General features: G+C 40.7%; 1 protein-coding gene across 2 annotated transcripts in view; it reads left to right on the top strand.

Annotated features, from left to right (window-relative positions):
- LOC134563872 (chondroitin sulfate proteoglycan 4-like) overlaps positions 1 to 15198 on the top strand; it is a 44953-nt gene that overhangs the window by 27898 nt on the left and 1857 nt on the right. The window contains exons 9-10 of one of the 2 annotated variants that reach the window (XM_063422262.1): positions 3058 to 3241; positions 3737 to 5690. In XM_063422262.1, coding sequence (XP_063278332.1) covers positions 3058 to 3241; positions 3737 to 5690 — 2138 coding nt within the window. Of the gene's footprint in view, positions 1 to 3057; positions 3242 to 3736; positions 15195 to 15198 lie in introns of those variants that run through there. The other variant, XM_063422261.1, reaches the window with a different exon arrangement.

Here is a 15198-nt window from a genome sequence, read left to right as displayed (position 1 = left end):
ATCCTAAGTAAACTTTCAGTCCACTGTGTTGTAATCACAGGGAGTTAAGTATGAGTGAAGAAAATTGCATTTATGTTAAAAAGATTGTACATTTTCTATGTAACAGAGACTAAAGCATTTAGTTTCTGTTTGGTAATAGGCTTGTAAAACTCATTTGAATTGAAAAAAAATTTTGCATTAGTGTAGGTCTGTGGGTTTTCATTGACTTAGTTCTGTGTTGAGGAACTTGAAGTTTCACTTTGGAAAAGTAGTTATTCCTTTTGCTGGGGCGCTGAACTCTTCCGTATGCCCTGTGGTTTATTGCTTTGTTGCCAAAGGGAAAAAAAAAAACAACCCAGAAGAAACAGAAATTACTATTTCATTCCAAGACATTTTTCTTGAACAGATGTTGTTAACATAATATAAGAAAATTACTTGCACATTAAACACTCTTGAGTAACACAGGAGTTTTTCAACATAATGTTTGTTTGCTTTTTGTTTTTCTCTGCAGTACTTTCTATGATATCTTAGAAGTCTTTTCATCTTGCAGCAAGCACAGTTTCTTCATTATACAGAGTCATAGCAGAGGTAAACACAGAAATCCTCACCAATTCCATTCTGTTCTTAGTCCAGACATTAGAATGGATTTGCAGTCAAAAACCTCAAAACAACCAACCAATTAAGCTTGGTACTAAACACTGCTGAATTTGAAGGATGTCTATTGTGCCTGTATTTGTTACAAAAATTCGCTGTCCTCAGCTTGAAGTCCTAAGAGATTTTGGAAAGTTACCCAGAACTAACATATCCTTTTACTATTTTTTTTGTTTGTCCTATAGTGGCCATTAAGAATTAAATTGGTATAGGGAAAACAGAAGCCTGAAGATATGCATAAAAGATTTTATCACATCAGTATAAAATTTTTAGAGAAAAAATGGGATGGTTTTGAGGCTGCTGATAAAAATGACCTTGAAAGCCCTGTTTTTGTAGTGATCTCAGTGTGGGCTGTTCCAGTAATTTCAGGATTCAGTCTCTCTGTATTCACACCTCAGATTCTGTACTGCTAAAATGCTTCATCTGTGATAACAGCAGAGGGGTTTTGTTTTCTTTTTTCACATCTTTCAAGCATATGTGGTAGAAAACTGTATAAATGAGTCCCTTCAAGGTGTTTGCAGGGTGTGAGCGGTATGTTAAAACAGTAAATTTAAAACGAGCACCATCTCGACAGGGGTCTCTCTGGCAATTACAAACTAACATGTGCGGGTGAGGTCAGTGGTTGCCTGGGAATTTGCCAAGGATTTAATAGGTGTAACTGTCATCTCTCCAGGCCAGTGAGTGAATAATCAAGCAGGCCAGATGCTGAATCTACTGGATAAGATTCAGTAAATGTTCTAGTCTTGCTATCATTAGGAATTCTGTTACAGTTCCAATGTATTACAGTGTTGATCTTAAAATTCAGGTGTAGTTCCAGCTCATGAGAAATAATCTGAAAATACTGTATTTTGCATTGGGGTGTAAAGAGATAAATGGTTTTATGTTGTTATGTGCGTTTGTTTCTTTGGAGATTTACTGCAGTATCTTGCAGTATTTTGAAGCTTAATTACTCACAGTGGACTGCTTAGATTCCTTGAGGATGATGATCTGCAAGGTCAGTGCAGGTAGGGATAGGGCAAATCAGATTCTTTCCTGTCTTTTAGGAATCCCCGTCTTGCTGTGATGTAGAAATTTTCCACTACGTAGTTCCATCAACTTTTTGCTTAAAAGTGAGAGTAAATATCAGTGGTCATTATGCTTCCTTCTGGTTTTCTTAGTCTCTTACCAAGTATCTTTTGCTATTTGCAGGAAATAACTGCATCAACGTCCTTCTCCAGCATTCAGCCTTTCATATGCTTGTAGACAAGTAATCCTGCTCTGCTACTGTCCTTATAAAGAAAACTATAGCCATATGATGCTCTGATTAACTAAAAATATAGTGCCAGTGAGTCAATCTGAGCACATGATCACCATTACCATTGCTGGTTTGAGACAGTTTCTCAGTGTTATATATCTCTCTGCTCTTCATGTAAGGCTTTTACTAAGCATTCATGCCCAGTTTCACTTACTTTCAGCTGTTTATCTGGTAACACAATGTCCATCTTAAGAGAAAGAGAAATGTAGGATAATCTGTGTACATACAGGCTGAATTGATGGGCTGAGGCCAGTAGTGTGAGGTTCAACAGGGCCCAGTGCCAGGTCCTGCCCTTGGCTCACAACAGCCCCAGGCAGGGCCACAGGCTGGGGTAGAGGGGCTGGAAAGGACCTGGGGGTGCTGTGCCAGCAGCTGAACATGAGGCAGCAGTGCCCAGGGGGCCAAGAAGGCCAAGGGCATCCTGGCCTGGATCAGCAGTGGTGTGGCCAGCAGGGCCAGGGCAGGGATTGTCCCCTGTGCTGGCACTGGTGAGGCCACAGCTCGAGTGCTGTGTGCAGGGCTGGGCCCTCAGTGCAGGACAGACCCTGAGGGGCTGCAGTGAGTCCAGAGAAGGGCAGGGCAGTGGGGAAGGGTCTGCAGCACCAGGGCTGGGAGCAGCAGCTGAGGGAGCTGGGGGTGTTCATCCTGGAGAAAAGGAGGCTCAAGGGAGATCTTATAATTCTGTACACCTCTCTGAAAGGAAGTCAGATGAGGATTGGCCTCTTTGCCGAAGTAACAAGTAGTAGGATGAGAGGGCATGGCCTCAATCTGTGCCAGGGGAGCTTTAAATGGAATTACAGGACATCTTTCTTCATGTGAAACGTGGCCCAGTATTGAACCAGACTGCCCAAAAAAGTGGTTGAATCACCAACCTGGAAATTTAAAAAACGTGTAGATATGGAAGTTGGGACATGGTTTTGTGGCAGACTTGGCAGTGCTGGATTAACATTTGGGTCTGATCTTACATGTCTTTTGCAATCTAATCAATTCTGTGATTCTTTATACACTGTGCATGGACTAAGGTACAAAGGTGTCTTTGAACAATGTTCTCAAGGTATTTTTTCTGTCCTTAACACTCCTCTATTTATAGTCACTGTACCCTTACATGTGTGTCTTCTCTTTACCTGGAACAGGTTGATGAAGGTGTGATCATGTATGAACACTTACATGCTGAGTCAGCTGACTGGAGTGCAGAAGATTTCTTTACATTTACTGTCTCCTCTCCACCATCAGCTCTGGATATCCAGATGTTCCATGTTCTCATTTCATATGAGATTGACAGGCATGATCAGAATAGTCGTCTTCTAGCAAATACAGGTAAAAAAGCTTCACTGTTTGGGCTCAGAATAGTTTTGGATCTGTCAGAGGTCCATGAAGAGTGAAAGAAATCCAACACTTTCTTTCTCTTCGGTAAGCAGTGACCAGAATACTTCTGAGACACTGAATACTGTTGGGTAATAGCTTGGAAAGCTGCATTCACTGCACCCGCAGAAATGAGATAGCTACATATGTTTGATGCTTCCTACTGCTGTAGAAGGTACTTTGTTTTCTATAACGGTAGATGAAAAACACTATCAGAAGCTTTGAAATACTGCTGTTTCTTTAATCTTAGTGTATACATCAGTCAAAAATCTTGTCTCTTATATATGATTGTATTTTAAAAGTAGCAATAATATATTTTTATCATGTGGAAATCAAGGATACCACAAAGGAGAAAATTTTTTGAGCATCATCACTGTTTGATATGTAGTTTCTGAAATAGTGCAGCTATAAAATGTTCAGTTTCTAAGATTCTCTTTTCATTTCTGCCAGGTGTCGTAGTCCAGGAAGGAGGTAGAGTAATAATCAACAGAACAAATTTAGATGCTTCAAACCTGTTGATTAAGCTACCTGATGTACAGCGCTCCATGTATGAAGTCTGGTATCAGGTTCTGTCTTTACCTCAACATGGCATGATTGTTGTTGGAGAACGAAACGTTACCCATGAAAAGCCTAACTTCTCCCAATATGTACTGGACAAATTTGGAATCATGTACATACATGATAATTCTGAATCTCTAAATGACAATTTCACTTTTGCTGTTTGGTTAAACCTAAAGAGCAAGCCTGCTAAAAAGCCCGATAGTGAAGTTTTAGAGGAGATGTTTAATATCACTGTTTTCCCAGTGAATGATCAATCTCCAGAACTGAAGACTAAAAGGCTGCACTTAAAAGTCCTGCAGGGAGATGTGTCAGTGCTGGGGGCAGAGAATCTGAAAGTTGAAGACTTAGATAATGCCCCAGCTGAGCTGAAATACACCATTATTAGCAACCCCAATAATGGTTACTTAGCAATGGAAAGCAATCTCAATGTCTCTATAAAAGATTTCACACAAGCTGATGTTGACAGTGGTAAAGTCTGGTTTGTACAGGATGGAAGTTCATCTTCTGGGGTGTTTTATTTCAGTGTGACTGATGGTAAACATCGCCCTTTATACAAACTGTTCAGTCTTGAAGTCATACCAATTGCACTTGTCCTAGTCAACCTTACTGATGTTGTTCTGCCACAGGGCCAGACATCTGTCACTATCACTGATGTTCAGCTTTCAGCTGTCACAAATGGAAAAAGCACTAATATCATGTATGAAATAACTCAGCCACTCAAATATGGGCACCTCATGATTGGAAATGAGCAGGTTACTAAATTTGAGCAGGCAGATTTGTACTCTGGAAGGCTCTCTTACCACCTGACAAATCTCACTGCTTCCAGTGAAGTACTGGAGTTTATGCTTTTTACTGCAGAAGGCAATCTAACAGGACAAGTGCTGAACATCACAGTGAAGCCTTTAGTACAAATCATATCTGACCTCCAGATTTCAAATCAAGCAGCTTATAAATTTGGAAGCAGTGACCTGGATGCTTCTGAGCTAGCCAATTTGACAAACAGTAATCCTAGATTTGAAGTGATAGTGCCTCCTTCTCACGGAAGGATTGTAAAGAAAAGATTTGTGGATGATGCAGTGTTTGAAGATATTCAGGTGTTCACCCAGGCTGACATTGATAGTGGTGTTCTGCTGCTAGACATAGACACAAATATGACAGGCATCGATCTGTTGAATGACTCATTTACATTTATACTCAGGGCAGATGCTGTGCAGCCTGCTATTGGCTGTTTCCAGTATTCCATCGTGCCACACAGTCGTCCACTTGTGCAGGGTTTAACAACAGAAGTGCCCTTTGTAACCAGCACAACCACTTTCAAGACTCACTCTACCTCAAAGGATGCAGCACTATCCCCCTCACAGAATGAAGAGCCTGCAGTAGCACCACAGAAGAGTGAACCAACGATATGGCCAGGGCAGAATCACTGGGAAAACCTGCATGAGGGAAGTCCATTGCTGAATCAGGCAGTGGGAACAACTGCATCTGTGGAGTTGAAGCCTACAAACCAGGTTAATGCTAGGAGTCCCAGAGAGCAGGCAAGTGAAAGCAACCCTTGGTACATCATTATCCCCCTGGTCCTGGTGTCTGTGCTGCTCATTGTTGCTGTTACTTCTGTGTGCATTTTGCTCATGTGTAAGAAGAAAGAGAAGACAAAACCTTCAGTCAAAAGTCAAACAGATGCAGTCCTCAGTAGTACAGATCGATGCCTGGAACGGAGCTTGACTGTGCCCACTGTCACAGTGACTCCACTCCTGAAAGGAACTGAGACAAGTACAGGTTCAACATCTGTGGCAGTAAAACATGAACAGCTGCTTCCTACTGTGGTTTCTCCAACTACAGAAAGGTATCTGAAAAACAGCTTTTTAAATCTTGACCCTGAAATGATCCAATATTGTCGGAGGACAAACCCGACTTTGAAGCGCAATCAGTACTGGTTATAGTTACACCAGTTTTGGTCATGCTAATTGATGTAGTATGGAAAAGTGAATATATATTGTTGACATATACTTTGTTCTTTATTACACTCATTATTATAAAGGTCAGATGATACGTTGTGTGTTAGATGAAATCTAAATACACATGAAATAATGATAACGATAATCATACTGATTACAGTGGCCATAATAGAAGGTTTGCAGTTGCTATGTCAGCAAAATTCTCACTTAATTCAGTGGGGAATTTGTCCTCATGGATTTTGAGTGCACCCCATATATACAGTGTTTTTTTCCCATGACAGATAAAATAGAATGGTCTGTCATGGATTATATATTTTTAATAGAATTTATTGTGTTCTTTTTAAAAAAACCCCTAATTTTGCTATAAAGGTCTTTTATTCCTTCTGAATCACTACTTCTCTTTGAAGAACTTCAAATTGTTTCAATAATTTTTCCATGGTGCTAATTTCAATAATGTAATTTTGACCTGAAGGCTGTTCAGAGGACAATACTAAAGAAACAAAACTGTGAATATTTTGACAGATCACTGAATTGGATATCCAGAATTCAATTCAGCAACAACAATACAGCAGTGAATAAGGATTCTGGTGGAATAGTGTGAGATGCTGTTTGTTCTTTTGGTTTCTTTTTTACTTATTGGATACTGAACTCTAGCCTTTAGTGTATGAAAACTGGTAAAATACATCCTTTACCTCTACTCCACATGGCAAAAACTGAGTGTCTGTCAGTCAACCTGTCTGCTTAATTACCTTTAGGCTTAGATTATGTCTGGATGTGCATAAAATTTCCTGCTCCTGAAAAAAGGGGTAAATTCTGCTTTCAGTGAAGCAAACACAGGTTTCTTTTGAGTCTATGTACTCAAGCAGATGGCAGTAGAATCAAGTCCTGCGCTGCATACTGTCATGTGTCCTGGAGCTACTGACAGAAGCCATCCTGCAGTGTAGTATGCATCCTCTTCTGAAATTTCACAGTTTACCCTTCATCTTCCAGAGCACTGAACAAATATGCTTTATGTACTACTACCAAGTACTGCTGTGCTCCAACTTTGCTCTGGTGATAAAATGTGCAATAATTTCTCTGCAAAGAGAGTTTTTCACTATTTTTGGAAATCCAAGCTCAGTAGTGATGTGCAGTCTCCAGTTAAGGCCCAGTTTTATTTCCACTGAGAACAAATAACAAAATGCTGATTGACTACAAAAAATGAACTGACTTTAAGGAAATGGTGCTGTGGTCACAACCGGTCTCTTATTAACAGTGAACTCCTCATCTATTTTTTGCTTTTAAATTGCTACAGCTTCCATACAGCCTCTTTATAAAAACACTGTTCTTAGCAGTCTCAGCACTCAGTAAACACTGGAATACCATTTTTATGTAGGCCTGATTTTATTTAGCTATTGCCATTTTTGCTTTTATTGGATGGATTTACTGACCTCAAGATCCTTGGTGCTATTCATTTCACTCTACATTGTTTTGGATGATTTTTTAAATTGTTGATGATTAAGTGTGTTTCTGTCATTTGTAGATTGCAGTTATGGGAAATTTTCACCCACAAGGAGGGCCAGATGTAAGCTGTGCTTACTGCTGTGTTCTGGGAGCTGGACACAGGAGCTCACAGGCGTGGGGGTAGTCCTCATCTTCACCACCTCTGCTGTGGTGCACTTTTTAGAGCCTACTTCAAGAAGCCTAGTCCATGTCAGTGGAAAATAAACAAGCCACATCTTCAGCTGGTTATTAGAACATTAGAAACTAAAGGTATGAATCCTCCATAAGTTCAGACTAAAATGTATTAGAACCTTGTCATACACTGCTGTATCTTCCCTGATGCCAGTGTGTGAGTTCAAGTGTGTGATCAGTGTAGAGAGCTCTGGGTGTTCAGGTGTCTCAGGCGGATCACTGTACATCTGTGGTGGGCCTTTTCTGCATTCCCAAAGGACATCTCTGGGACTGTTTGGAGTGACTCTCAGCCAGAGAGGTGGTGTTGCCAGCCACCACAGGGACACCCCTCCACCCTTCATGGAGGTGCAGCTGTGTGTCTCTTGCCATTTCCTGGGACCCCTTCTACCAACACCAAGCTGACATCAGCTTCCTCCAGATCCCAGCTCTCAGATGTAGCCTGCCTCCAATGCCTCCTAGACAGTAGCAGCAATCTGATCCCTTTACACTTTCTCCAGGCCACACTCCAGGGAGAAGTAAATAATTTTGATCTCAGTGCTTTACTAACACATGAAGAAACCTACCATGGATTTTTCTAGCTCTGAGATCTTCCTGTCAACAGCAAAAGACACTTTGTGCTCCAAATCCCACAAACAGCATGCCTACAGTTTGATATCAAAATAGTGCACTGCTGAAAGCTCCTGGAGTCTGGTGACAAAACCCACACTGTCAGCTTGTGACAGGGTGAACAAATACACAGAAATGAAATGTGTTCTTTATGAGATTTTGCGAAGTGTATTGGTGTAAAGACAGGTGTGCCTAAATTTGTGTTGTTCAGTGTGTGGTGGAGATGGAACATAGGGCTTATGTAGTGCTGGTGATGTAAAAAATGAGACCATGACATAACAGTCACAAAAACTGCAGTGCAGTTATAACTCCACAACTGAATGGGCATTCTTGAGTTCAAGCATGCTAGGAGAATAAAGTACTACATCAAAATCAAAAAAGGTGGTGGAATTTGTGCTGGCTCTTTTGGCTTTAGCATAAGGTGCTGGAGTCTTGCGCTGTTTCCAATATGGTTTTAGTTGACAACAGGTGTTTATTTCTAGTATATTAGCCATTATGGGATTGTATCTTGTGCATTCTGCTCAATTTTTAAAGCATTGAGGATTTTTTTCAGTTTTGTTTTTGTTTTTATAGTTAAAATCAGCCTTAACACCTAATTAATTAGGGAAGTGTGCCAGCATTCAGTTTTCTTCCTCAGTTTTTGCTGCTGTGAGACAACTGTGCCAAAGTGCCTGCCATATAATGGAAATGTTTTCATGAAAACTTTATATGAATGTAAGTTTATTGTTAATCGGTTTGGTTTAATGCAAAATGCAGAGGCAATATTGTAAATGATAACTGCATATGCATTTAGCTTTAAAATCCCACTCTGAACCCCTATATTAAAAAAAAAAAACAAACCCAAATAAAAACTCTGATTGTGTTAAATTTTCCCTGTGGACAATGCAGAATAGTCTTTGGCAGAGGAGTGTTTCTCTTGTTCATACATAGATATTTAATATAGATAAGTCTGCTCTGGCTTAGCTAGTCCAGGTTTGAGATGATAAATCTGGCTAGGATGAATTTTATACTGGGTTTCCTAAATTACAGTCAATCTAGAAAATGCAAAAAAACCCAGCCCATTTTGTGCTTATGGATTCTTTTGAGATTATAGGAACGCACATATTTTATGATCAGAATCTGGCTTGAATATTTTGGTTGTTTGCCTTGGCCTTGAAGTTGTGCATTTTATTTAGTGAAGATGGAGTTTCTGAAGGATTCCCCTTTTTACCAAATGGAGTTCTAAACTGCAACATCAAAGTGCCTTGAAAGCATATATTAAATCAATAAACTTTTTGTTTATAATCTATCCACTTAATGTTTTGTGCTTTCTTTAAAGACCTGTGAAGTGCAGAGACACAAGAGAATCCCAGTGCCAGTAACGGCATTCTTCTGAGTTTTCTGATGTTGTATTTTTTAAATTGCACATGCTGAGGTGGCTGCTGGCCTGAGCCCAGTGTGGCTCAGTGTGTGTGGCTGGAAAAGGAGAGACATCTCATCAGGTTCACCTAACCTGGCTATGTCTAGCACTTGCAGGAATGTAATATCAAAATAAATGCATTGATTTGAACTTGCTCCAACAGGACTGCACTGGGGTTTTTTTGCGAAGGATTTTCTGTTATTTAACTACAGCTGATTTTAAAGTATAAAGTTCTTAAATATGTTAATACATTAGTGCTGTTTATTCTTTGATTTTCATCTTGATCAACCGTACCCCCTCACTTTAGCCTTACACCAAATGCACCGTTCAACCCGATTTTTTTTCTCAGTTAGAAGTTAGCTAGTCTGTAATTGTTCCTGTACATTGAGGTGAGGAACTTCATCTTGGGATGTCAGAAATGTTGGTGGCCCTGGGGAGCAGCTTCCCATACACCATGAATCAGTGCCCTGTGCACAGAAATCTGTCAGCAGTAGTGAGTTGTGTCCCCCTCCTGCACCTCAGAAAATGCTAGTTTGGAAAGAAGAGAAACTAGGACAGAAATGGTGATAAGCCCTTTACATTTTCCTTTTATTAAAATATGGGTGAGGGCCAGCTACAACTTTTCCTGCTGTAGCCTCTGCTACCTTCTACGATTCCAAATTCAGCAGAGAGTCTACTTACGTGGCCTCCAATCTGCTTTGCACCACTTTTTTCAAGTCAGTCCTTGTGGTGCTATGCTGAAGTACATTCTGTGAATATTTTTAAACAGGCTGAAAATAATTGTCCTGGCATATTCAATGGAAACTATAATTATTTATCTTCACTCATTTCAAGCTAAATTATTCGTGCCAGGGTTTGCATATCCCAAATGCAGTCCCAGAACAAAATGTTCTTTCATTGCAACTGGTGAAATCTATATTTTCACCTCTGTTTGTAGGGAGATTCTGCATGGTGAAATGCTTGCTTTACTTGATCGTTTCCTCATTTCCAGTCTTGCTGCTTGGTTGTTTCTGTGGAAATGCTTTATACGTGCTGGTAGGAACTGCTAGACATGAAGTTATTTGCAGAGGGAGGTTTTAGCTGCAAAACATTTGCATGACTTCACAGTGAGAGGGGCATTAGTTTACATAAATTTATTGGGGAAAACAAAGGAGGAGCAGATTGGGCATTGGGATGGGAGTGTCAGAACTCCTTGCAAGAACAGACGCAGTAGATGAAAATGTAAAAATGTGGCTGATCATAGGGATTTGCTCCAGTTATCTTGCACAGGTACAAGATGTGGTGTATGAAAGCACATTGCTGAGGAAATTCTCGAGAGAATTCAAAATGAGTAATCAAGAGCTTGCATTTCATATACAAGTGTAGACATTTAAGTACATATCAATGAAATTGAATCTCTTAAGGCAGAGGCGCGTAGGATGTTGTTTTGAAACATGCAAAGCCCCCGGGAATCTGCTTTGCAGGCAGTGAATGCTGAGGAAGGGATTGGTTAGAGAGGCAGGGGGATATAGGAGGATTGCAGAGGCAAGCTTGCTGGGATTAGATGGTGTTTCTAAAAATGGGAAGGTCATTTGGAGGCAGACCCACGGGTTTGTTTGAAAGGCAAAATTGATGTGCTGGCCTGTGCCTTAGGCAAGCAGGCTATGATCCGTCACTCTGCCTGGGAAGAGAAAGCATCAAGGTGAGTTTTGCTCCTACTAGAAGGGAAAGTCTTGCTTAGAGATGAGTGTCAAGACCTAGAAGCACAGTTTGCCTTTTCTTTTGTTTCCCTCTGCAGCTGACAAGAGCTATTATTTCTATTAGCAATAAATCATCTATGGCATGAACATTTTGAATTTTGACTTAAGAAGGTTTGTTCAAGAAGTCCAATTGTGGAGTTCATCGGATCAGATCACTAAAATCCTTCTTTATATAACCACCACCCAGACTGCTTGAGCTAAGTTGCCTAGGGTGTAATTCAGATGTTAGATCTGTTGGCATGAGTGTTACCTTAAAAATAGAGTTGTAGTGTTCCTAGTGTCTTGGTCAAAGTGCAGAAAGGAATAGGATGAACTTGCTTTGGATTTTGACTGATTATATTAATTGGAAGCAGTTAATGATTAATGGTAAATCTCGTAATCTGCAGATACTGAAAGGTATTTGTAAGTAGGACAACAGAGGTCTTGATTTTGTTCACAGAGCTAACTACAGAGACAAATATGGACCTGAGCTTAATCCTTAAAAGAAATTAGTGTATCTGGAGAGCTGATCTCATTTACACATGGCTGCACAAAATACTGTTGAAAATCACTAGGATAAGGTTAAGTCAGGTGTAGAAGTAAGAAGTGGGATGAATCAACTAGAACAAACAACTGCCTTCTCCATTGACTGTCTCATTCAATCTGTATTAGCCATTTAAAATCCTATACACTTCTAGTAATGCTGTAATCATCAGTGAGTACCCATTTTCCTTCCCAAAATCACCTTGTTCCTGGTTGCAGCACTTAGGTTCATTTAGTCTCTCCTGTGGTGCTGTTTTCTGGGATTCAGAGACATCTCCTTGGTTGTGAGCATGGGATCTGCCCTCAGAAAACCAGTACTTCTGTGCATGCCATTCAGGAGCAAGGAGGGGGATAATGGTTGGTCACCACTGATCTCTGTAATGGCCTACTTTAATCTGAACCCGCAATTTAAACTTAAAGGCACTTCAAACCCATTTCCATTTCATGGGTTCCCTAGAATGCCTGAAAGGTTGTAAAATGGGTTCATGGTCCCTCTCTGTGACTCCACAGCTCAGGAAGCAGCAGCTTGTTCCCTCAACACCGAGCTCAGCCTGTGCTGTGCTTGGCAGACCTTGGACATTTAGCAGCCTATTTAATTCGTGTCCCACTAGGCTGCTGCACAGACAGAGGGCGAGAGCCTTCACTGCCTGGCCTCTCTGCACTCCTCCCGCTGTTGGAGAGGGGCCCTCTCCTGCATCTTCAGTGCAGCTGCAGAGGAAGGAGTTGCTCTCAGGGGCTGTCAGGAAGTGGAACCCCGATCTGGTTTCACAGATGCCCTGCTGCCACCCTGCTGGGGAGGTCTCAGGCTGGCTGCTGTGAGCAGAGGGCTGTACTTTGCTAAGAAATGTGTATAGCTTTGTTCTGCTTTAGAATTTTAACTTCCTTCAAAAAAATCCACAAAAAAACCTAAACCCCTTTTTTGACACAAACACAGAAGAATAATATATAAGCACTTATATCAGAACCTCTGTCAGATACTGGAATAGTTGTAATCTCCTCCCAGGCTTTAGAGCTACAGTCTGTATAGGATGAATGTACATACTGAATGCAGTTTTGCCCATTATCTCAGTAATAGTTTTAAGTAATTCTTCTTTGTGGGTGCTGTCATTTTCTTTAACAAGTCTGACTGCCTAGGAATTCACTTGTCTCTGTTAAGGAACTGTTATGTGATTTAATTGCTCATTGGCCACAAATCACCAATATGTGTTTATTTTATGGGAAAGTTCAATGAGAAAATGTTTCCATGCATAGATTTTGGAACAGAAAGTTTCTAATATTTCAAATGTTTGAAAATATTTGTGAACTCTTGGAGCTGAGAAGTGTATTTCAAGGAATAGCATGGCTGCTGTTGGCAACTTGTCCAACTCCTACTGCTTTGGAAAAAACCACACCAACTCTGCTATGCATGGGTAACTGTAGAATAATTTGAAATAAATAGAAGAATTTTTCTTGTCTTCATACTCTTTTCTGGTATGCAAGACACAAACCTGTTTATTTCTTAGCTATTGATACAATAAACAAAATAAAGTAAAAATGATGAAGCCAGTTGTTTGTACAGCCAATGCAGAGTCCATTGAGACTGAGTGCCTTTCTTTAGCAAGTGCAGAGCAGCTGTAACTGGAAATGTGTTTGGATGCTGTGTGGGTAAATCATCCAGTTTGTTATACTGTCAGCATGTGCTTAAGAAATACAAAAAGTGGATCCATCAAGAATCTCAAAACGGTGTTTTATTTTCTGGTTTACAATTTCCGTAAAGGAATGGACGTTGTTTTTCTATTCGGAGATATTTATGTTTACAAAGTATTTCTCTGAGCTCAACTTTTTGTCCCATTCTAGAGTAGATGACAAAAGTGACTCATAGGTTCTGCACAAGCACGTGATACTGAAACAGGGAGATGCCTGACTCAAAGTTTCTGCAAACTGCCTTTGAAGAGTCCACAGACACAGGAAATGGCATGGCCTCTCTTGCTTTTAGGGCAGACAAACAGGACTCCTACATTCTTTGAAAAGAAAATGGATCCTGGAGAAATGGATAGTTACACAGCAAATCTGTAGCATCTCTGGTTGGAACTGACTCTGTGTCAATTTGGTCCTTCAAACCTGACTCAGAAGGGATCTCACATGGGGGTGTAATGGGAGCAAGCACTGTTGGCACTAGGATGTTGCTCAGCCTGTGAAATTTGAAATTTCATGGGTTGGCCAAAGCCACTAATAAAATGGAAGAACATCAAGTGAGCTCTTTCACACCGAGGTTAAAGAACAACAAGGACCTGAAATCACTGTACCAGCACTTGATGACATACACCAGCATTCACCAAACCTTCAACACTCCAGTAGAAGCCCTGACAGTGAGTGCCTGGCCTCACTGGAAAATGCTGAGATCAGAATGGCCTTTCTTTGGGCTTGCCTTGGATTTACAATCTGCTGAGTGATGGAGTAGAGAGCTTGGACTGGCATTTCAAGGTCTCAAATGATCCAGCTCTAGCCTACATCTTCCCACTAGGTCTACAAATCCCATATACTCAGGGAAAGTCTTGGCTTGATTAGGAAAGGATGGTAATTGGGACATTCATGTAATGTTGGGGAAATCCAGATTTAAACCTTCTGTCTCTGACTGAGAAAATGTCCCCTTCCATTCCCAGAAAAGAGTCCAAACCTGTGAGCCACACAGGCTCTTTGCAAAAATACTGCAGGAGCAAGAGACACTAAATCATGTAGGGTGCTCTCCAGAGAACCAGGGTCAAGATTTCAGTAAGCCAGATGGATGTTCTTTTCCCATTGCTATGTGCAAAAAGCATGGGAAAATAAGTTTTCCTGTGGAGGATCCTCCAGGGCCTTCTGGGGGGAGCTGCTGAGCTGGCTTAGCTGATACCTGAGTCAGTGACTGGTGAGTGCTGGCTGTCTGTGGGGAATGGAGACGGGCCCTTCCTGTAGCCCACAGCTGGGAACCAACCTCTCTTTCATGACACAGACCTTGTTCCTTTTGTTTGGCACAGGCAGATCCAGGCCCTTATCAGTAGTTATTATGAAAACTTTTTTCAGATGTGTAATGCTCTGTATCTAACACATTTACCTTGCTGTTTTTATTTGTAATTTCTTTTGATGTAAAGTCACTGACTCCCAGCCTGTTTTTGTCTTAGTATTCAGGTATTCTGCAACAAAAGCATTGCATACATTTTCTTCTCCAGACAACCACCTGTAGATGTTAATACCAAGGGTTTTTCTTTTCTAATTGTTTTACCACTTCTTTTTTGTTGTTACTTTCAGTTCTCACATAGATGGTCCCACAGAAATCATATCACACATTCCTGCAGCCCCAGGCAAAGCAAATTTTCTGACGTTTTACTGCTACACAGCAGTTACTTCACAGACACATTTTCCCATTGCTTTTGCAATAATGCTTACTTGGTTTTCAAGTTTTGATGGGTTATATTCAACTATGTCTTCTTTGTCTTG

This window comes from Prinia subflava, chromosome Z (assembly GCF_021018805.1).
Source record: "Prinia subflava isolate CZ2003 ecotype Zambia chromosome Z, Cam_Psub_1.2, whole genome shotgun sequence".
NCBI classification, from domain to species: Eukaryota; Metazoa; Chordata; class Aves; order Passeriformes; family Cisticolidae; genus Prinia; species Prinia subflava.
This window is presented reverse-complemented; position numbering and strand designations above follow the sequence as displayed.